The 22963-nt window shown below is 38.7% G+C and overlaps 1 protein-coding gene across 1 annotated transcript in view; it reads left to right on the forward strand.

The window, feature by feature from the left end:
• LOC140169870 (ATP-binding cassette sub-family C member 5-like) overlaps positions 1-22963 on the forward strand; it is a 40415-nt gene that overhangs the window by 11807 nt on the left and 5645 nt on the right. The window contains exons 7-21 of the mRNA XM_072193181.1: positions 293-440; positions 1993-2141; positions 3700-3807; positions 4634-4900; positions 5750-6019; positions 6626-6835; positions 7278-7566; positions 9195-9379; positions 10831-10983; positions 11917-12046; positions 13330-13612; positions 15794-15980; positions 19189-19278; positions 19596-19785; positions 22189-22348. Of these exons, the coding sequence (XP_072049282.1) occupies positions 293-440; positions 1993-2141; positions 3700-3807; positions 4634-4900; positions 5750-6019; positions 6626-6835; positions 7278-7566; positions 9195-9379; positions 10831-10983; positions 11917-12046; positions 13330-13612; positions 15794-15980; positions 19189-19278; positions 19596-19785; positions 22189-22348 (2819 nt within the window). The remainder of the gene's footprint in view (positions 1-292; positions 441-1992; positions 2142-3699; positions 3808-4633; positions 4901-5749; positions 6020-6625; positions 6836-7277; positions 7567-9194; positions 9380-10830; positions 10984-11916; positions 12047-13329; positions 13613-15793; positions 15981-19188; positions 19279-19595; positions 19786-22188; positions 22349-22963) is intronic.

Below are 22963 nucleotides of genomic sequence, written 5' to 3' on the forward strand. Positions count from 1 at the left end.
GAGGAGGGTTGGGTGCAGTTCTATATGAAATTGATACAGCTGTAAGGGCTGTGAGACTTTAAAATAGGGGTTTCGATGAGAAAATGAAAAAGATGGGGTATTAGATGAAAGATGGACTTTTGAGACATTAGTCTAAATAAAATTGCATCAGATGGCTTATTGCATCAGGTGATAAAAGCAGTGATAAGGCGACCAAAAAACCGCAGGTTCTACAGGCAGAACTAAAGTCATTCTTGAGTCGAATCGTTACAATATTTTTCAATTGGTTTTGTTTGTGTTTATTCATATACAGATTATTTTGTCCAAACTGATAACTCGCTTTCGTCAACACTGCATTAAAATCACAGATAAACGCGTACGTCTCATGAGTGAAGTTATCACTTGCATTAAGCTTATCAAGATGTACGCTTGGGAGATTCCATTTGCAAAGCAAATAGGAGGTAAGATCAAAACCCTGTAATTATAATTATTACCTTTTTAAAATCCAAGTTGCATAGTATTAGAGGGGGGTGTAATAATAATTCTCTGAATTATGTAAATGACCATGGTGAGCAAGGTATAATACAACATGAATAGAATTTTGAGAACTCTTGTCCTTGGGATTGAATGGAGCAATAATCTTCAGATCCCCACCCACTATAACCCTAGACTAAATCTAAATCCATAGCCATAGCCATCTACACTGCGCATCTGTGTAATGCTTGTAGTGACAACAGAAAATCTTGTACCGTGTTGGACTCGTGAAAATAATCTCGCACGGCTTTGGTTGTGCACCTATCGGTGTCTGTGTACCGTGCTGTTGTACTGGGCTCTGAAATTCTTATAACATGTAATAATAATTGTGGCCAAAAGGTCAATTCGGACACAAATGCGCAGTCTCAATTCAATCAGAATCTGGTTGAAAAATCCGTCTCGTTTTTGACACTTAAAAGTCTCTCAGTCGTCAACCCAGAAAGTTGACGAATGAGGACAGCAGGCTAAAGTTTGTTTGGCTGTTATAAATGGCAAAAATGAGACTCATATAACATCATGTAATGATATAGAATCGCATGCACGCAGTTGGGCGCAGCCGGGGCGCAGCACCTAGTTGCGCATTGCGAAATGCATGACTGGTGCATGATGTGAATTTTTGCAAGCGTAAGTTGGGACTTTATTGACAAGCGCATAAACAAAAACCAAAACAATTTCGCCATTATAAGCCATTGGCATACAGATCATGTGTCAAACACAATCATACAAGCTCATACAGTATATGACATTGCCAACACTGAGCCTCTTGCATGTCTTGTAAGGAATCGCCAGCTGATATTCCTAGGGCCCATCCTTTGTCTGCTACAAGACAGCCTGGTGTAAAGAGCTCTAAGGAATGCGCTCTAGTTATACCACCTTGTGGCAAAAGGAGACATGATATCCATGCACCACCCATTTAACCTATCCAATGTGTGTAAGGGCATAGATTATCAATGGTTAGGGTAGGCATGGTACGATGAAGGGATGATTCAACAGAACAGATGGCCGTACATGCTCAAGATCGCTGGTCATTGAGGAATCTTGTGGTAGTGTGACGGGACTGAGCGGCTTGGCTGTTTCTGTTGTTAACTTACGCCCCTCTGGGATCAAGCCATGAAAACCCCATCATCTCAAGGGGTATGACACACGTTTCGCAAAATTTCGAATCCCCGTAGAGCTTCTCCAGATGATGATTTTGTATATGTGTTTCTGGTTTGATTTGTAGAGTATAAGTGATGAAAATGATTGTAATACAAAAGTACTGTTTCACTAGGATCCGCAACATGCTCATCTATCAAGGGCACAGTTCTTTAACCCCAATACATTTGTACATTCATTGAATGACCTTTGAAAATGTGGGTACTAAAACTCATACTCTGCAACTTGAGGTCAAATGTTGCACTATGATTGTTTAATTGAGGTTATTGAACTATGCCATTGGGATGAAGCCATTGTGGTCCATAGTGTTTCTTCAATTTTCAGCTATACGCAATCAAGAACGCCGTGTTCTAGAGAAGGCTGGCTATGTACAAAGTCTCAGTACTAGTATGCTGCCTGTAGTGTCTATTATAAGTGCGTTATTTACCATCATCCTTCATACATCATTGGGCTATGACATTGATGTAGCACAGGTTTGTTTGTTTGTTTATATGTTTATCTTAGAATATGTATTACTATGAAATACAAATGACATAATATGAGGATGGTGAATAATACATACAGGCCCAAAAAGAATAAGATATAAATGAAGATCAAACAAAAAACCCACCAGTCAAAACCCTTTTCCCACAGTTTTCCCCAGTAAAAACCCACAATTTATTTTTACGAAAAAAAATCCTACTTTTTGCGGTAATTTTGTGCGAACTATTGTCACAATTTCTGGTCAAGTTATAATAATGATCAGAATAATTAAACAAAAATAGTTTGCATCTGATGATCCTGTCACAGCCTGTGATTGATTTGGTATCGCGTAACCAGACAAGTCAGCGCCCTACACTATGATCAGCTCGTAATAGGCGAGACTTATTCGGTTTTTGTTACTGCGCGCGTCAATAAAGTCCCATCATGCGCCTGCATAAATTCAGAAAGACACGTGTCTGTCAAGCAATACACGGTTCGCGTGGGTGGAGCGCCAAGCTCTTTTAGACTTGTCCAAGTCTTTTGGGTTTTATACCCCCTCCCCAAAATTGTTGATCAACTGCCTATTAAAATACTATAGGCTTAAACACGTCCACGATATACCATTCCCACATTCATCCAGCAGGCGGTCCTCTCTTTTTATATCCACTCACTAATCTTAGCCATGCGACTTAGTTAAGATAATGTATACTCACACTTTAATGCCAAACCCAGGTTCAGTGTTAGGCTACAAACCACAGCTATTATGATTTTGATCTACTCACCCGAAAGTCACATTGTGTGAAGTTCGAGATAATTATGTATATTTTGAATAGGGCTATTATAATTTTGAATGGCTATTTGAAGGAACTCGTGACTGAAATTATTCAGTTTGTATATTATGCTTATAACTGGATAAATATGACAAGACACGCTTTTTTAAATGTTCAATGCAAATGGAAGCCGTTTTGAGAATTTGAAGGCCGCATGATGACACATTGAAATTAATCAATTTGCTTAGAAAAAGCATTTTGGGTAAAAAAATCTAATATCTGGATACATTTGGGCAAAAATGGTGGCATTTACTACACATAAATTCAAGCTTCACAGATTTGAGGTCATAACTCATTTAACATGTTTAAGAGGGTGTGCACTTGCGGTCGCAGGCGGTCGCAATCTTTTTCTAGTTCAAATTATCTAGGTCCTGGAAGAAACACGAGGAGCTATTCCTGGCTGCGAAGGCTCATTATGGTATATAGATCTAGTGTCTGCACTGCTTGACTGGAAGCCCGGGTTTGCAAGTCCCTGAATTGTAGTTAAATAGTTTTTGGAGTAATTTGGTGATACTAATGTCCGTGCTTAATCTCCTACACAGCAAGTGTTCATTTCAAATGGAGAAATCCTATTGCAATTCACTCTTCCTGTGTGGACGATTTAATGTCGTCCATGTACGGATTTCAATTGAATAGCCCAATGTGCCGAGACCCTGTGAATTTCGCGTAGTATACTCTAAATCACCAAGATTTGTTTTCTGCTTCAAACATTTATTCTATTTTTATTGATTCCTTACAGGCTTTCACTTACCTGGCATTACTGAATGCTACTCGTGTTATTATAATAGGAATACCTTTTGCTGCCAAGGCAATTGCAGAAACACTTGTGGCCATGCCACGGGTAAAGGTAAATATTGGCTGGACATAAGCAGTGGGGTGGGTATGGGGTTAAAGTGAGTATTGGCTGGACTTATCCAGGGGGATGGGGGCACGGGGTTAAGGGAAATATTGGCTGGCCATAACCAGAGGGAGTGGGCAGGGGGTTAAGATAAGTATTGGCTGGACAGAACCAGAGGGGAGGGCAGGGGAAGATTGCTTCTGTGGAAACATATTGCACACTAAGTCTATTTACATGCCTAAGAAAGTGTATATGGTAAGAATAGTCAATAGGGCAGTAAAGAAGAATAAGCTTATCAAATTAAAAGTTTGAAAATATCTATTTTGATTGGTTACTCAGATGGCTATATCTTGCAATTAACCAATCAGGGGCGCTGTAATAAAGTGTAGTAGTGCTCATGGGGTTAAGATATTGGCAGGTTTTATTCAGGAGAGAGATAAAGAATGGACGGGAGAATGAGAAAGAACGAATGAGATGAGAGATAGAGGGAGAGAGAATTTGAGAATAAGAGCAGAACTGATGTAAGAGGAAGAGATTTGAACGCAGCAAGCATAGCGCAGCAAGCATAGCGCAGCAAGCATAGCGCAGCAAGCATAGCGCAGCAAGCATAGACAAGAGTGTATTCGTTTTAAATCAGCCTGTATACCTGCAGATTGAGGTCATGACTTCCATAGGGGTGTATGGATTTTAACGGGTATAGCCAAATGCTATAGACAAGTTATGAAACACAGTAGCTTATCTAAGATGGTGTGTTCACAGGCAACAAGATCAAAATTGATTGAAGTGAATGCCCTGGTGTGTGCCTTTATTGTTTAATTCAATTTACATTATACAGGAATTATTGTTAATGGAAGAAATAGAGCCCATTGAAAACAAGCCTAACAACCCAGAGAATGCCATAGAAATCAGCAAGGCCACGTTTGCATGGGATAAAGAGAGTACGAGCTTATCAGAGTCCAGAATTGTTAGTTTACAGCAACAGCAGCAGCAGGAAGGGAAAGATAATCAGCTACAGCGGACAAATGGAGAAATGGAGATTTTGCTTGATGATGGCTCAAGTGTGGTTACATGTCTTTTTGATATAAATTTGGTTGTTAAAAAGGTGTGTATTGACATGATTGAGGGCAACATTTTATTTATGCCAGTTTGGTTGAATTAATGAGTGTGTTGGTAGAAATGTGCATCATAAGAGAAAATCAGAAATTTCATGTGAACCAGGAACCACGTCAAGTGGCTCATGCTATATATTTTTGGAATCAAAACTGATAAATTAAGCTTACTTATACTGTAAGGGGAAGTTTAGTTCCAAATGGGCGCTGTTTATGTTTTTGAAGGTGTTGAAATCATGGGTGCAAGTTACTAAATCCATTTTGTATGGAAATGTTATACTATAGCTTTAATGTAAACAACTTAGAATGGAACTACCAGCGCCGATGTCGCCAATACGTATTACTCCTTCGGTCGTGTTATGGTACCCCCCTCCCTTTGTTGTGTAGATCACCGTCCTGCACGACATGTATTATACATACTGTGTTATGAACATCGCGTATACGTTCGACTAATATTTCTGTCGTAATAATAAAACGACGGTTCCTGCTACAACATCTAAAGTCTTGATTTTTGCAGGGTATGTTGGTATAATAGGCCTACAGAATATAAAAAACAGACTTTTGAAAATTATTGAGGGCGTCCTCCTCAGCAAATGTTATAATATGGATTTAAGGAAAAGCATGCATGTTACAGCGCGCATTGCAGGAAAACTTAACGCCTGAACTTGAATTGCGTAATGATATGCGTAGAATGTGCACGCTTTATTGGGTCCATAGTGATTTCAACTGATGCGTTTTGACAAGTCAACGTGAGTGAATTTGATAATAACGTCGTGAGGTTAATAGAATTTCAAACTGCTATAAAATTATATTGAAATTGAAGTTTTTTCTTTCAAATAAAGGGTTCTCTTGTAGGTATTTGTGGCAGTGTCGGCAGTGGTAAAAGCTCATTAATATCCAGCCTCCTAGGCCGTATGGTGAAAATGGATGGCACCGTAGCACTGGAGGGTTCCATAGCATATGTCTCACAACAAGCTTGCATATTCAATGCAACTGTAAAAGAAAACATCTTATTTTGTGATGATTATGATGAGGAGAGATATGCCAAAGCCATTGATGTTTGTAATTTGCAGGAGGATTTAGACAGCTTAGCACAGGGAGATGAAACTGAGGTAAGATTGATTGATTGATTGATTGATTGATTGATTGATTGATTGATTGATTGATTGATTGATTGATAATGAGGTTATGATGATACAGGAGGATTTAGGGAGATGAAACTGAGGTAAGAATTATTGATTGATTGATTGTTTGCTTGCTTGCTTGATTGATTGATTGATAAATAATGAGGTCATGATGAGGAGAAATTGTAGGAGTTAGATATCTTTGCACAGGTAGATTGATTGATGAGATTATGATGAGGAGAGATATGCCATAGTCATTGGTGCTTGTAGTTTACTGGATGAATTAGGCATCTTAGCGCAGGGAGATGAAATTGAGGTTAGTTGTTTGGTGAAATGAACAATTGAGAATTTTAAATTCAAATTGATTCCAATTCCAGTTAAAATTCATTTGTTTTTATCTCATACAATGCAATGAATAAATGGAAGACATGACCTTAATCTTCCACATTGGGACTTGGCAATTCATTAAAGAATATTCCATACTTAATGTCAAGTCTGTACTATCAAAAATTGTCTTGTTTTGTTAATGATAACTTCAGCACCCTTTACATTGTAGAGCTATAATCGTCATCAAAATATTTATACTTTTTACAGATCGGCGAAAGAGGAATTAACCTAAGTGGTGGTCAGAAGCAACGTGTTAGTATGGCAAGGGCGCTTTACTCAGATGCGGATGTGTACCTTTTAGACGACCCTTTGAGTGCAGTGGATACTCACGTAGGACAGCACATCTTTAGACATTGCATCAAAGATGCATTACAAGGGAATGGAAAATCAGTTGTATTTGTCACTCATCAACTACAGGTATATGTTTATTATATGTGTGCATCAGAAATTATCCATATGCACTTGTCGGCTGCTCCTTTTTTACATAATAGCTAGGAACAAATACCAGACTCATATCAAGAGGAGATCACTTCAAATCATCCCCAAGTCACATACAAATGTTCTTGGCATTCCTAACCTATGTGACTTGGGAATGATTTGAAGTGACCTAAACTTGGGTGGGTACTCATTCCTTGCTATTATGTGATAAGCAAATATTCTTTTTCATACACAGTGAAATAATCCCAAGGATTATTTGACCATCTAAACCATGCTTTAATTTCAAATGTAGAAAGACCTGCTTGATTTCACTGCTCGTGAATATTGCTCATGAATATTGCACTGTGAATATTGCACTCGTGAATATAGCTCGTGAATATAGTTAAAATATTAAAATGTAAAGCATATTTTTCTCATACAGTACTTGGCGGACTGTGACTATGTCGTGCTGATGCGCGATGGTAGGATATTGGAGGAGGGTAAACACAATGACGTAATGGCCAAAGATGGAGAATACGCAAATCTAATACGAACATTTCATATGGACGAAAGCGAAGACAAGGACGAGCAGTACACGAGCAGTAATCATGAATCAAAGACAAGTCTTGATGAGGCAAGTAGCTTGACGTCATCAATGGATGAGATCGGAAGTAAGAAGGATGTGAGACCAAACTTTCTAAGGTCTTCGTCAGATAAACTGGAATATGAAGGTTAGTGTATGTGTGTAGCAGGCTCTGACTCCTGATTGGAGGAATATTTGGAGATTTTTTATCATAAATTTCATGACCACTGTCTACTATATCAGAAATTTATATCCAAAAATGTTAATATTGGCAGTATTTGAAAGTGGGATTGGGGTAGATAAAACAAAATTAGCATAAATAATACATAGTATAAATTGAACCTGATTAAGCATGGAGTTTCTTTGCTGAGTTTATTCTAGTCTTGGTCCCAACCGGTTTGTGCTCCTTCGTCACTAAACAAACCATCTGACGACAACCTCATAGTACGTCTTTTCTAACTAGCCGAACATCATCCCATACTAAGCTTGGATGAATCGGCTGTCAATCAAACACTGAGTTTCAATGTTTGATGGACAGCCATGCAGTGATGTAAATCCACACAATGCATGCCAGTAAAATAAAGCGCTGCGGCTTTTCTGTCACGAAATTGCGATTTTAGACGATTGGCACCGTAGCTCCGCTCCTAGTCGGGCCCAGACATGGGTGCCGTTTGACACGATGTCGTAACATATTACAGGGCAGCAAAGATAATTTCCTTTCTGGAAACTTGACCTGCTGTTTGGAATATTTTATGCGACGGCAGAGAGCGCAATCTGTAACACCTGGGCCACTGGGTAGTGGGCCCCTGGGGTCCAGAGCAAAACCATGATGGAGGTCCTGGGGGTAGCACATCTGAAAGTTCCTGCTTGATGCAATGATGCTTTTTCTTGGCCAAAAATTAGCATGTTGACTTTCCCGAAGCACTGTAGCATATTTTTGAGACAATTTTAAGAGTAATGGTGTTCCAAGGACATTTTCAGAACCTAGGATATTTGTCCCACTGTATTGATTTTTTTCTGCGCCTGTACCAGCTTACTGTGGATTTTGTAGCATCGGAATGTGATGTGATCAAGGGCAGAAATAGCTGGAAATATTTCAAGATATATCCAAACAAAGTAAAAAATTCCCCTTGATTCCTACTGTTTTGGAAACTCTTTATCTGTTTGTGAATACTCTCAATAATCTGGGAATCATACAATGAGAGAATAAATTCAATCTATTCAACCAGATTAACGTACCTTTAACTGTTCATATCTTTTGAACTGAGTGTCCAAATTCAATGGAAATTTGTGCAAAATGTAGCTTTGCCATGCTGTTTATAATCCTGTAGAAACTGAGAATTGTATATGGCCGACTTGCGTGATAACACTACATTTTGTGTGGTATTATCATCCGTTTGGATGTTAAAATCTGTCATTGGTTGTGACATTTTTGAATGCTAATCAACCAATGATCTGCATAGAAATGTATTGATCCTTTAAATGTAGGAGGGATCGTGACTCTGATCTGTGTTAGGGTCAGTTGTCTGAACGGGAAAGACAAAACAAATCCCCCTGGACATCATTCTGGTGCTGTGTTACTATGCAACTACTTGTAAAGTGCACGCATTTTTTCAATTGTACACAAATTTAGCCCCAAAATTCAGGTGAAATTGTATATTTACCAGGCTATTTTTCAATTTTACACCTCTTGGAGTATTAAAAACTTTAGGAGAGGGGTTGGGGTTGGTGTTAATGTAAAGAAAAGTCCAAACTTTAAATGTGTCGTTATCACAGGCGGTCTGATTAAGGATGAATCCGTGGAAGCCAGAGTAAACCGATTCCAGACGGTGCTTTCCTATATCAGGGCGTGTGGTGGGTTTATCGTAGCTTTCTTCATGCTGTTTCCCTTTGTTCTGTTTGCATTTGGTAGCATATTTAGTAATTGGTGGCTCAGCTACTGGTTCCAACAAGGTGATGGGGTAAGTGAGAGTAGACAGAAATGAAACTTACACACACACACACACACCCCCACACACCCCCACCCCCACCTTTCAATGGTACATTGGGAATGATTTTAAGTTGAGATGAGTTGGGTATTTATTCACAGATTGTGCACAGATTGACTATAACATCACCTAGAGTAATTACCCCCTTCATTACGAGACAAAAACTCATTTGTCTTAATTTGTGTCTTAATATAGCTCAAAATTCCGTTGCAATGGTGACCCTTTGAATGAAAAAGAAGCCGATTCAAACGTTTCACCAAAACCCATTGCAAACTTTGCTTTTTGCAGCTGGTTGTCGCTGGGCACTGTGCGCCATATGTCACCAGTCAACTAGATAATGCTATGGTACACTGACTTCAGTAGCTTTTTTGTGCAACTTTTGAAAATACGTCTTTATTCAAATAGTCACCATGGCCACAAACTTTGAACTATCCAGACAAAAGATGCATCAATATTTACAGAACTTAAACTGCGTTTGTTCGGGGTTTGTTTTTAAATATGATGCATAGATTTTGAGTTGTCGTCTCATAATGAAGGGGGTAATTACTTTATGTGATGTGTTTACTTTGCAAAACAGGATGGTAATTGTTCGTTTAACAACAGCAAAATCAACTATGCCTCAGTTACAGCAATCATCTTTAAACTTTTCAAAATTACACAAAATGGACTTTACCCTCTTTGGACGACATGACCTTAATTTCCTACACAAAGATTTCAAATAGAGCTAACCATTCAGGTAACACCATTTGAAAGTCATAAGAGGTATATGGATTTCAACTGGAATAGCCCAATGCGCTGGTTTTCAAGGACACTGGAATGAGACATTTACATTACATTTATAATGGCAATAACTTATAACATTACATTATGGCCATGTGTCTGTAATTTGCCACCCAAAAAAAGGAGGTGGTGTCTCACTTTTTTGCAAGGCATGATGGGGGAAGGTATGCATGTTTGCAGTTTCCTGACCCAAACTACTATCATTGCCACATTTTTGATGTTTCAAAATAGTACAACTTAGAGAAGATACCTTACAACTCCCACAGTACATTTCTTGAATTTTAATTTCCTGTACTGATTCTGTCGAGTGCAACATGGGTCGATGGTGACGAAATGTACCTCAATGAACAGAGCACATCCAGATATTGCAAAATATGTTTGTTGACTATCAGTATCAACTCATGATTAACCAGTCCATTCTCAGATAAATAAAGGGAACCTGTATATATCTGAGTGTCATTTGATGAAAAGAGGGGACGTGTCATGTTGCAAAGGATTATGGGAAGATCAATGTTGCAAAGGATTCTGAAAAGGGAAAGATATCTATGAGTAAAACTATTCATGTGAATCTAAATTGTGCTGCAAAGATACCTAACCTAAACATGGATTATAAAGTGATTTATTCATTTATGCTATTTTTTCAGGGTGCATCATTACTTTCATCTAATAGCACATCGTCAGCGGATCTTGGTAGTATCTTGGACAACCCAGATCTATGGTTGTATCAGTTAATCTATGGGTGCGCTGTACCAGCCCTCATAGTGATTACTTTCTTTAAATCAGTAGTATTCACAAAGGTTAGTCATGATGAGTAGTAGTATCTTAGACAACCCAGATCTATGGATGTATCAGATTATCTATGGGTGCTCTGTACCAACCCTCATACTAATTACTCCCTATAAATCAGTAGAATTCAGAAAGGCTAGTCATGGTCATGATGAGTAGTAGTATTTTAGACAACCCATTTCTATGGGTGTATCAGATTGTATAGTGTTCTGTACACTGTCCCCGTACTGATTTACTCCCTTGAAATTAGTATTATATACAAAGATTAGTCATTATGATGAGTAGTAGTATCTTAGACAACCCTAATTATATATGGGTGCTCTGTACCAGCCCTCGTACTGATCACTCTCTTATAAAGCAGTAGTAATCACAAAAGTTAGTCATGAGTAGTAGATCTTAGACAACACAGATCTATGGATGCTTCAGATAATCTATGGGTGCTCTGTACCAGCCCTCATACTGATTACTTTCTTTAAATCAGTAGTATTCTCAAAGGTTAGTCACGACAGCTTTCGTGGTTTAGATTATAAAACTATATCTATGGAAATTCAAGGAGGATAGAAACTTACAAAATCGTCCAGCTGACCGCTACCAAAATGACTTTCATTTTATTGGGATGTATTCGTGCGAAATATGTAAATATTTTCAATTTAAATGCTGATGTGTATCAACACAAGGCTAGTCGTGGCCTACATCAGGCCAAACGGAAGATTGACATAAAATATTTTGTCCCACTACCTTGACAGATGGTACGCTACTAGTCATACTGGCAACAGCACATCCGATGACAAAGAAGCCCATCTCGGATGTGCATACGGGCGCTATTCGATGCTCGATGGCCATTATTTGCATATTAATGATACATTTTAATGAGCTCATTTGCAAATTTTATTCAGATATATTTTAGGGGCCAAACAAGTTCTTCTTGTGCTTTCAAATTTCAGACAACTCTACGAGCAACCACTCATCTCCATGACGAGGTCTTCAACAAAGTAGTTTCCTGTCCGATGAGTTTCTTTGATACCACCCCATCTGGGAGGATATTGAATAGGTTCTCTAAAGATATGGATGAAGGTAAGAATCAATCAATCAATCAATCAATCAATACCACCCCGTCTGGGAGGATATTGAATAGGTTCTCTAACGATATGGATGAAGGTAAGAATCAAGCAATTAATCAGACAATCAATCAATACCACCCCATCTGGGAGGATATTGAACAGATTCTCTAAAGATATGGATGAAGGTAAGAATCAATCAATACCACCCCATCTGGGAGGATATTGAACCGGTTCTCTAAAGATATGGATGAAGGTAAGAAGCAGTCAATCAATCAACGTACCCCAAATTATTTGAAAATGAAGAAAATCCCACAATCACACAGGATGACTCAAACTACACCACTGATACACTCTCTACTGAAGACTTGACCTTAGTTTTACACACAGAGAGTGTGTTTGAAACCGGCAGTAGTATTGTAAGATCACTTATTCTATCCAGACTGGATTACGGAAATGCTCTTTTTGCTGGGAGCAAACAAGAGCTCATATCGACAGACTTCAGCGCCTTCATAATTGGGGTACAAAACTGATTTTTTCTGCATCAAAATTCGATCACGCAACTCCGGTTTTAAAACAACTCCACTGGCTCCCTGTGAAAGAACGCGTTAATTTCAAAGTACTTCTGTATGTGTTTAAATGCTTTAAAATGGACATGCTCCAGGTTATTTAGCTTCTTGTTTCACACCTTAACATCAATCGCGTACCGGACTTCGCTCTGCTTCAGATACAACACTGCTTACTGTACATAAATTAAATGCCAAATCTCTCCATTCTGCAGCAAAAAAAGCTTTTTCTCTGGCTGCTCCTGGACTGTGGAACAATTTACCCATCACCATTCGTACTGCAAACTTATTACCAGTCTTCAAGAAATTACTGAAATCATATCTCTTCCCAAAAAGTTGACTGTTTTTATTGCTAACTTTGTTTTCGTGATATTGTGTGTATGCTTTGAATTTGTTTATGCGCTGTGGTCTAGATTAAACGGCTCTTTGTAAATGAATTGTGTATGTATGTATGTATGTATATAGAGTGTGAATTCCATCAAAAGGGCTTAACTGAATGGGTGACTCCATTTGAAATTCACATTCCCTGTGAGGGAAATTAAGGTCATGTCTTCCAGACGGTATGTATGGATTTCAATATGAATAGCCCAATGTATCATGACGTATTCAATCAGTGACAAATAGTTCTCTGATAACCAGTGTAATTTACATCAATCAATCAATCAATCAATCAATCAATCAATCAATCAATCAATCAATCAATCAATTGGTTATCTTGTTTTTTATCTTACAGTTGATGCACGCCTACCATTCCACTTGGATTCCTGGATTCAAAACATGCTATTCATACTTTTCACCATCGGAGTCATTGCCATGGTATTTCCATGGTTTCTCATCGCTGTAGTTTTCTTGGTGTCATTCTTTGTAATATTGATAGCGCTTTTCAACCGCACCATCATTCACATTAAGCGTGTAGATAACATATCACGCTCACCTTGGTTTGCACATCTGATGACGACAGTACAAAGCTTATCAACTGTTCATGCATATGGAAAATCTGATGAATTTATGAGAAAGTAAGAATTTATTAATAGAGTTTAACAATTTCCTGTTTTGAAGTTGAAAAGTCACTGGGTGGAGATTATGAGCATGGGTGGTTAGTGGAATGAACATATTACTTGGATAGGCTGTTGGGACACCACTATAGATTTTGGGTCAAGTCATCACTCCTATTTAGGGCCAGATTTACCATTGGGTCAGATGGGCCCGGACCCAGGCCCCCAAATTTTGGGAGCCCAAGATTGCCCTGTGCATATTCCTTTTTAGCCCCCAAACGCCTTGGTTTGTTCAAAATAGGATTTTTGGCCCTAAAATTCACCTTCATTTAGGGCTAAATCAATCTGAATTTAATATTTTTCGCGCGCAAATATCCAAGTATCGATCTTATACCTAAACCAAAACTGGGCACTTGTGTGTACATGGTGAGCCTCCAAAGTTTGGCCTGGCCTCAAAAGGTAAATCCGGCCCTGTTCCTGCTTAAACATTATGTCTTATATGCCGAAATTGTCTAGAGCAATGACCTCGCAATAATACAACAAAGGCTGATGACAAACGGACACAAATAATCATGACATCATCGCTCTAGACCGAATTTTGGCGCGGGTGAATATCGCGTGTTGAAAGATGGCTGTTTTTATTTTTGTATGGTTAATATATATGAGTTATATAAGACACAATGTTGTGTTTGCCGTACACTTCCTTAAAGAAACCAGTAGCCTTCAATTTGTCTAGGCTCCAAAAATGTGAGTACATTTACAGTTCTTGGGTAGGCTTTTGAATCATAGTCTCAGTCTCAGTCGGTTTGTGCTACTTCATCACTAAACAAACCTTCTGGCGACAGAAATCGCTGATCGGTCTGTGGATTTCCATATAAAAATGTTTTCAATTGACTAAGAACCACGTGAGCGTGTAATTAGGAGATATAGAGGTCTGACCTCTATGCCAGTTGTAGCTATAAAACTGAAACCGCAAAGTGTACAACAGAATGGTTGGAGTAGACTAAGGGCAGCAGACACGGAGGCACCAATGCGTCTGATATCGCCTTTGATGCCAGAAAAATCACAGGGCGTACTCACGTGCATATGTAAGTTATAATGCTGTCAATCGCCCACTTTTGATTGACAGCTGATGAAACACAAAAACAATGTGTGTTCGGTTCAGGCCAATAAGGAAGGACCCTGCATAAAGACGTATTTCGAGGCTGTCACCAGACGGTTAATGCTAGTGACGATGACGGAGTACAAACCGGCTTGGACCGAGACTATTTGAACCACTGAAAAAGTAAACAATTTCACAGATCGTTATTTTTCTTGCTTTTTGCGCTCAACACAGCTACCCTAAAAACCCCTTTAAAAGGGTAAGCTTGGCCATAGATTACCCAAACTTGATATACAACACTAGCAATAGCATAACTAGTATTGCAGTAGGCCTACTGGGTTTTGTGCAGTCAGGGCTGGTCCCTTATAAGAAAGTGAATAGTACCATAGATTATGGTATTACACTCTCTTACTGTCATGTAAAAGTTCAAAAACCACAAAATAATTGGCATTTAGAAATATGTATCTTGGAAACTAAAGCAAGTTGTCAACATTGAAACTCATTATCCCTCGGTCAAAAAACAATCACTTCTGAACTGAACACTTATTGAAACTCATCATCCCTAGATCAAAAAACAATCAATATTGAACACTGCTTTATGAGGGAAATGAGGTTACCCGGGAGGTTACTATTTCATCCCTCGGTCAACATGGTCAAGTCAAAGAGTTCACTGCTAAATATATAGCTAAATGAATTATGTCATGGGGAGTGAGGCTACCTTTTAATAGCCTACAAACCCACCACTTCAATATTAAGCATTATCCTACCAAATTGTTAACAAGTCTCCTACTTCTTTCTGCTTCAGTTCAAAGGTCGAAAAACTTGCAAGGTCGCAAACGAATGATAATATAGCTTAACTTGGAGGCCAAACTAAAAATAGGCAAATTTATTTGTTCTTTTACATATAGGTCTATGTAAGAAACCTAAAAAAAAGTGAATTTTAATACAAAAAAAGTAGTCCAAACTCGGCAAAGGGCAAAAAATTACACTTTTTACACGAAAATTGCCACATATTAATGTAATGCATACATAAATTTTGTCCAACGCTTCATGAACGCATGAGCTGAACTGACAGCTTGTTGTTCTATGTCACGTTTTAGGTTTCATAGACTGCTTGACGAGAACACCGTACCTAAGGTTATGTTTTTCATAGCTAATAGATGGCTGGCTTTTCGATTAGACGTTGTTATTGTGCTAGTGACAGTGACCGTTGCATTGTGTGTTGTGTTTACTCATGGTCAAATACCACCAGCATTAGCAGGCCTGTCATTGTTATATGCAACATCGGTAAGTGGGTGTGTACATTCTTCAGAGTCTATGGTGTGTACCGGGGTGTGTATAATGTGTGTTGCATGGCTAATTGATAGCTGACTTTTTGATAACCCTTACGAAAATGGCACGCTTTTTTTGCAAGCGTGCAGCATGAATGCGCACACATGTCGCACATGTGCATATGAAGTGTGCGCATGCGTGTTTTTGGAAAAAAACACGCATGCACATGCATGCACCGTGCACGGTCTGCACGCATGCAGGGCTGCATGCATGCAGGAGCTGCACGCGTGCAGAAGCTGCACGCTTGCAGGAGCTGCATGCACGCGTGCAGAAGCTGCAAGCGTGCAGCTCCTGCATGCGTGTTTTTTCCAAAAACACGCATGCGCATGCATGCACAGTCTGCACGCTTATAGCATGCAGGAGCTACACGCGTGCAGGAGCTGCACGCATGCAGGAGCTTGCCGCTTGCAGGAGCTGCACGCTTGCAGGAGCTGCACGCGTGCAGGATCTGATGATAATATACAGGTATTTATACACTTCATGCATGTCTGCTGAATTCAACACTAACCTCATAGACTATGGTTTCCTGGGGGAAAAGAATCGCAAAAAACACTTTTGAAACTTACGCAATTCGATTTTTCTTGCAGAGACAATTCTTGATATGCTCAACATCAACAAGACAATGATGAAAACCCCTAAAATACACTTCAAACTTATAAATTTTCAAAGTTATTGGGAGCTTCTGAGGAGCTAGCACTTCTCTGATCCTTGGCAGTTGGTGACCTCTGATATCCCATACTGCACTGCTGCTTCCTGCAATTATGCGTGCAAGTGGTCAATGCGTGCGCTGCATGCTTCAAGTTTGTGTGCAGAGAATATTAGGTGTGCAAATGCGTGCACTGCACACTTAAAAAATGTGTGCAGGGAAAAATGTGCAAGTTGCGTGCAGCGCACAGTTTATTATGTGTGCAAATATGTGTGCAATTGATACTTGCGTGCATTGCCTGCACGCACATGGCTAGTTCGCACACATGAACACGCTCTTGCTCGCTTCTGCACACTTCTGCACACTTTTGCACACTTATTTAAGCGTGCAGCACGCTTCGGCACACATTTTTTTTTGCCTGCATTTTCGTAAGGGAATAGACATTCTTACTATGCTACTGACAATGATTGCACGTTGCAGTTTACACGTCGCTAGTCATAAGGGTCGCTAGTCATAAGGTTCATGTCGCTAGTCATAACGTGTAGTTTCCAATACCTTGATTTCGCTAGTCATAAATAAAACAAAGGGTTCGCTAGTCATAAGAAAAAGGGTTCATTAGTCATAAGGCCCGCTAGTCATGAACTTATGAACCTTATATGTTTAGCGGTCCTTATGACTAGCGAGTGTTACCGCGTTGCATTGTGTGTTTACGCCCCGGGGGCACTCAACTTTGGAGGTGACGCGTATGTAGGGCTGTTAAGACCCCTTTTTCAGCATCGCTGTCACCCAAAGACCCCATATTTTTTACGAACACATGCTCGCTCCGCGCTCTGTCACCCGAAGACCCCCTATTTTTCCATTTGATCTGTCACCCAATGACCCTTACAAGTTCAATTTGAACAGCAACTTTAATTTATCACTGATTTTGTTACTTATTTTGAAAAAATAAAGAAATTTGAAGCCATTTAGAACTAGAAATTCGATTTTTGAGGTTTTTGTGGCGCTGTTTTGGTTCTTCACTCAAAGATTCCATTTAAAAAAAAAGGTCATGTTCTCACCCAATGACCCCATATTTTTTACATTTTGCTCTCACCGAATGCCAAAAATCATGCTCTCACCCAATGACCCCATATTTTTTACATGTTGCTCTCACCGAATGCCCCTTAGTGCGAAAGCGCCAGCCCTACACCTATATCCATTTCAAATTGAAGTGCCCCCCCCCAGGGGTTTACGCATGGTCATATACCCACATGTATGTGTGTGTTGCATAGCTATAGATGGGTAACTTTGTAATTAAACATTGTTATTGTGCTACTGACAATGATTGTTGAATTGTGTGTTGTGTTTACACATGGTCATATACCACCAGCGTTCAAAAAATTCAAGTTCAAAAAATGACCAATTTTGAAATGAAAAACAGTGTATTTCAACCAGTCTCTTCTTTACATGCTATTTTGTTTCAAATTTTACACAGACACAGAATTCGAAGAATAAAAGAAGATTGAGACTGATAACTTATTGTTTTGCATATTTCATGAGCTGTTAATTAAGCACTATTGGTGCAAACAATAAACTTCAAATGGGCCTCAGAAAATGAAGATTATTTCATATTTCCGCTTATTTCTTTAACATAAAACTCTGTAGATGTTTAGAAGAAAGCTTAAAAATCTGCAAATATCTCAATTTCGCCAAAATACGACCTTTGCATGTATTTTCACCTCTAGCTCGGAATGAGGTTTGTCGACTTTACGGCTCATTCATGGCGGAATTGTACTTTGAAAACTTAATGAGTTATATACGTTTTACAAATGTGATGAGGTTTCAGCCCCTTTTACAACATAACTCAAGAACCACATGACCTACAAAAGTTTAGCTCTGATGTTTGAATCCTTCTGCATGCTTGCTATGAAATGATCGATGCAATTTTTGCCAAAGCTTAGTACCATTCATAGGATGCTGTGAACGACCAAATCGCAACAGTTGAAAATTAGAATGATATAAACATTACGTTTCACTACCTGGAGAGAATTGATCAAACATTGAATTACCTACTGAGGTTCGTATCTGCAATGAGTTGACCAGATCACAAGGATGTCATTATAGCTAGAGGCAGTATATGGTCAAATGACCTTGTGTGGTATTTGGTTCCCAGGAAGTGAGGTTTGCCTGAGGCAATATGTGCATAAATGTTGATCCCTCACTACAAGAGTTATTACCGTCGATTTGGTTGAAAAAGGAGGTGATACATGATCAAATCTCTCCAGGTAACAAAACGTAATGAAAGTTCTCTATCATAACTTTTGTACACATAGCAATATCATTCTGTTATATCATTCTGCAGCATACAGACTTTTCAACATGTTCATAAGAATTTTATTGGTTTTAATTAATTCTACTAAAAACCATATTACCATTCAAACAAGTATTAAGGACTTCTTATTTTGAAGTGTATTTAGATAGCCCACTGCATGACTCAAATGTCTGATAATCTGTTTCTGCCTTTGTTTGTGTCCACAGCTTCTTGGCTTATTCCAATACCTCGTCCGAACGACTGTATTCGTAGATGCTCAATTTGCATCAGTAGAAAGAATTGTAGATTATATCAAGGTATGTGTAGACTTGTGGCTCTAGTTAGATTGCAGAAGAAGTTGTAATTGCATATTCCAATTGCCAACACCCCATATGGGGTGTATTGATTTTGAGGTAACTCTATTTGAAATCTACACACCCTGTGTGGGAGATTAAGATTATATCTTCCATATAGGGTATATGGATTTCATGTGGAATAGCCTATTGCATTTCAACAAGTATGTGGGTTTAGCCTATTATAGTCTGTCCCTTTTTATCTGAAATAATGGACTAAAACCGTGTAGGCTCTGCTTTCCAATGCTTCAGCATTCTCTTTGCTGTGTCGTGTATTTCAGAATTTAACTTCAGAGGCACCAACAAAGATCAAAGGTAATGAACCTCCAGCAGACTGGCCCAAACAAGGTCATGTGAAGTTTGAGAAACTGAAGATGAGATACCGTGATAACTTGCCGTTAGTTTTACAAGGGATTTCCTTTGAAGCAAAACCAAAAGAAAATATTGGAATAGTAGGCAGAACGGGTTCTGGTAAGTATAAATTGAAGGTCCTCGGTTTAAACCAATGGGATTTAATTTGCTCTAGTTCTTGTGAGGGATTTCATTTGGAAATCAGACCATGTACAGCATATAGTATTGCGATGGATGGGATAGAGTGACTTTATGGTTAGGGTGCTAGGCTTTGGTGCATGCACTCATAGAAATGACTTGTTCGCCTTGTTGGCGCAATTCAAAAGGAGTAAGTTTGGACAACTCAAAATAGTGTAAAAGTTGCCAAAACAAAATTCAGTTTAGTTATCCGAACTTAAAAAATGCTCAAAAAGCTCAAAAAGTTCCGTCAACTAATCAACTTTGTTGGCATTACTTAAGTTGATGTAAGTCGTTGGGTCAACTTTTTAAGTAATGCCAACTTCTGAATTTAAGTTCAGGGAACTTAGAAAAATAAAAAAGGTTCAAAGAACCAATTAGTTGAGTTCTTGTAACTCAACATGTAAGTTGATGTAACTCGTTCATATTAAGTTACTGGTACTTATCGTTTTGAGTTATTCCAATTTGGTACTTTGTTACTTATAGTCAGGGGCACACGTATTCTACTTCATAAAGTCATGCCAAGTCTGACTTTTTATATGGACCCTGTTATTGAACCCATAAGGAGTTGATTCCAACTTGGTTTGAAATTCTCAGTGACAATTTTCATCCCTTGAGGGCGCTTACAGAGTTAATCTTCTGTGCTTGCATCAGTATAGTTATAAGAACGGACCACTCTGTCGGGCTTTTTCTATAAAGCGGATCCGCAACGCCAACATTCCATAAAAGTGCCTTCTTTGCAATCAGGGAAATAAATGCTGACCATATAGGGCAACTCTTGCTTGTCTTGTTCCCTGATCTAGTGCCTTTTTACTCCTGTTCTGCCAATGCTTGGACAAATGCCACCACTTGTATGTCTTTCCTCTGACTTAGTTAAACCAAATCTAAACGGTTTATGACCCCTTAAGGTGGTACGACACCCCTGGCCAATTTTGTGCCTATTTTTTCTCAAAAATTATAGCACATTTGTGACAATTAGGGGCAAGGACTACAACTACTGCACTGAAATTTTTATTTCAACAGTTGTGGAGTTACAGTCAAAAATGAGGGAAAACCAATATTTGATCAATAAATCAATAACTACTTGTCTTGAGTCACTGAAATTCCAGTGTATTCACTGGATTCCTTGCCTCTATAATATACATAACTTTTGTTACCAGTGTTTTATTAGTTTTTGAGAAAAATGCAAAAATAATTTATCAAGGGGTGTAGTACCACCTTAAACACATCGAATTGGCCCTTAAACCCCTTTAAATGGTTGACAAACATACACACTAGGTATTCCTAGTGTAAAATATAATTTATAAGACTGAATTTGGCCAAAACAAAGTTCACTACAACACGATATCGTCACTTTCTTAAATAGATTCCTTGAAAAACGCATCACTTTATAAAGCGCCCTCATTAGTTGAAAAAAGAAAGTTGAAAGTTATTCCTTATGATGTTATTGAACACATGAAAGTTAAAAATCAAACTTGGCACAACTTCTGAAGTAATGCTAGTTTGGTGACGTGTGCCCCCTGACTATTAATTCACGTAATTGGATCATTTTCTGCACAATAAGCAGTATTTAAATATTTATTTTTGAATACTATAACACACCTCTAGAAAATTATGCTAACCTAGGCTAGTTTCATGTTCTGAGTTGTAACAACTCAATAAAGTAAGTGCAAATGAGTGCGACCAACATAATGATATCGAGTCAGCGTTACTCAAAATTGTACGCGTTGGCAATACTCGGAAAGTTGACGCAACGACTTACATCAACTTACTGAGTAATGCCAACGAACAATTTCTATGAGTGTGTGGTCCCCATGGGCGGCATAGATTTCGGGGTTGGGGGGGCAATATTTTGCCAGTGGGGATGGTCCATACAATTATCTCCTTTGCGCAAATTTATTCCACTTTTGCACCATATTATTTCACCAGTTTAGCTTCAATATGTAAAAGTTTTCGCGCGCTTCGTGCAATGTCAAAAAGAAATCTACGCCACTGGTGATCCCATATCTTGGTCGGGTGTTGGCTCTAGCCTCTGCACTATCCACAAGCAAGCAACTGCCTATGCCTCGGCCTCAATGTTGGCGCTGTGTGCCTCTTCTCGCGTCAGTGCTGTATGCCTCTTTATGCTCTCGATGCTATAATGCGCCTCTGTTTGTGCTAATTCGCTCGCTATTTGGACCTTGTGATCCAGGGGAACTGATCAAGTTTGACTCGGGTTTCGGCTTGAAAAGTCTGAACAAAAACATAATTAATCCTGTGTGGAAGATTAAGATCTTCCATAGCATGCATAGGGGGTGTGTGGATTTTAACCGAAATAGCCCATTTTTTTCTATATATCCTATACAGGCAAATCTTCCTTGGGTGTGAGCCTATTCAGACTGGTGGAGAAAGAAGAAGGTGAGATCAAGATTGATGATATCGATATCAGCGCCATAGGTCTCTATGATCTACGCTCAAAACTAGCCATTATACCACAAGATCCTGTGTTGTTCATTGGAACTATTAGGTAAGAATTAAAAGGGGTACTTGATTCATAGAAAAATTGAAGACTTCAGAGCAAAAAGAAGGCTACGTCAAAATATCGTTAAAATGAGTTAGTTTCTGCTACAAGGGGCTATCTACGACCTCTGTACAAAACTACCTTACATTGGAACTACATGGCAATAACAACCTTCATTGCTGAAATGCATTTAATGCGACTTAACCCCTTTTAGTTCTGAGGTGGTCGATTGTAATCAAATTTTTATGTTACGTATTTGTACATGTATGTTACAACTAGATGATATTATGCTTTTGATCAACTCGTGGTTAAAGAGTAATAATAAATATGATAATGCTAAAAAGAAAGCAAAAGTATACCAAATTTGAGTAGCGTAGAAGTATATTTTTGCTTTCTATTTACGTTTACCACTACGTATGAATATACATCATAAACATCTCAAAAAAAAAGTAACTAACACCCCTTAAATAATGACCATTATTCAAAAATGGATGATTGTATTACAAATCTGTAAAATGCGTTGGAAGCAGAATTTATTTCTGCACATTTTGGCACCTCAATTGGTAAATATTGACGTCACAGCGTACATTTAAATCAATGTAGCCCAAGATTTGAAAGTTG

Source organism: Amphiura filiformis, chromosome 14, assembly GCF_039555335.1.
Source record: "Amphiura filiformis chromosome 14, Afil_fr2py, whole genome shotgun sequence".
Taxonomy (NCBI): domain Eukaryota; kingdom Metazoa; phylum Echinodermata; class Ophiuroidea; order Amphilepidida; family Amphiuridae; genus Amphiura; species Amphiura filiformis.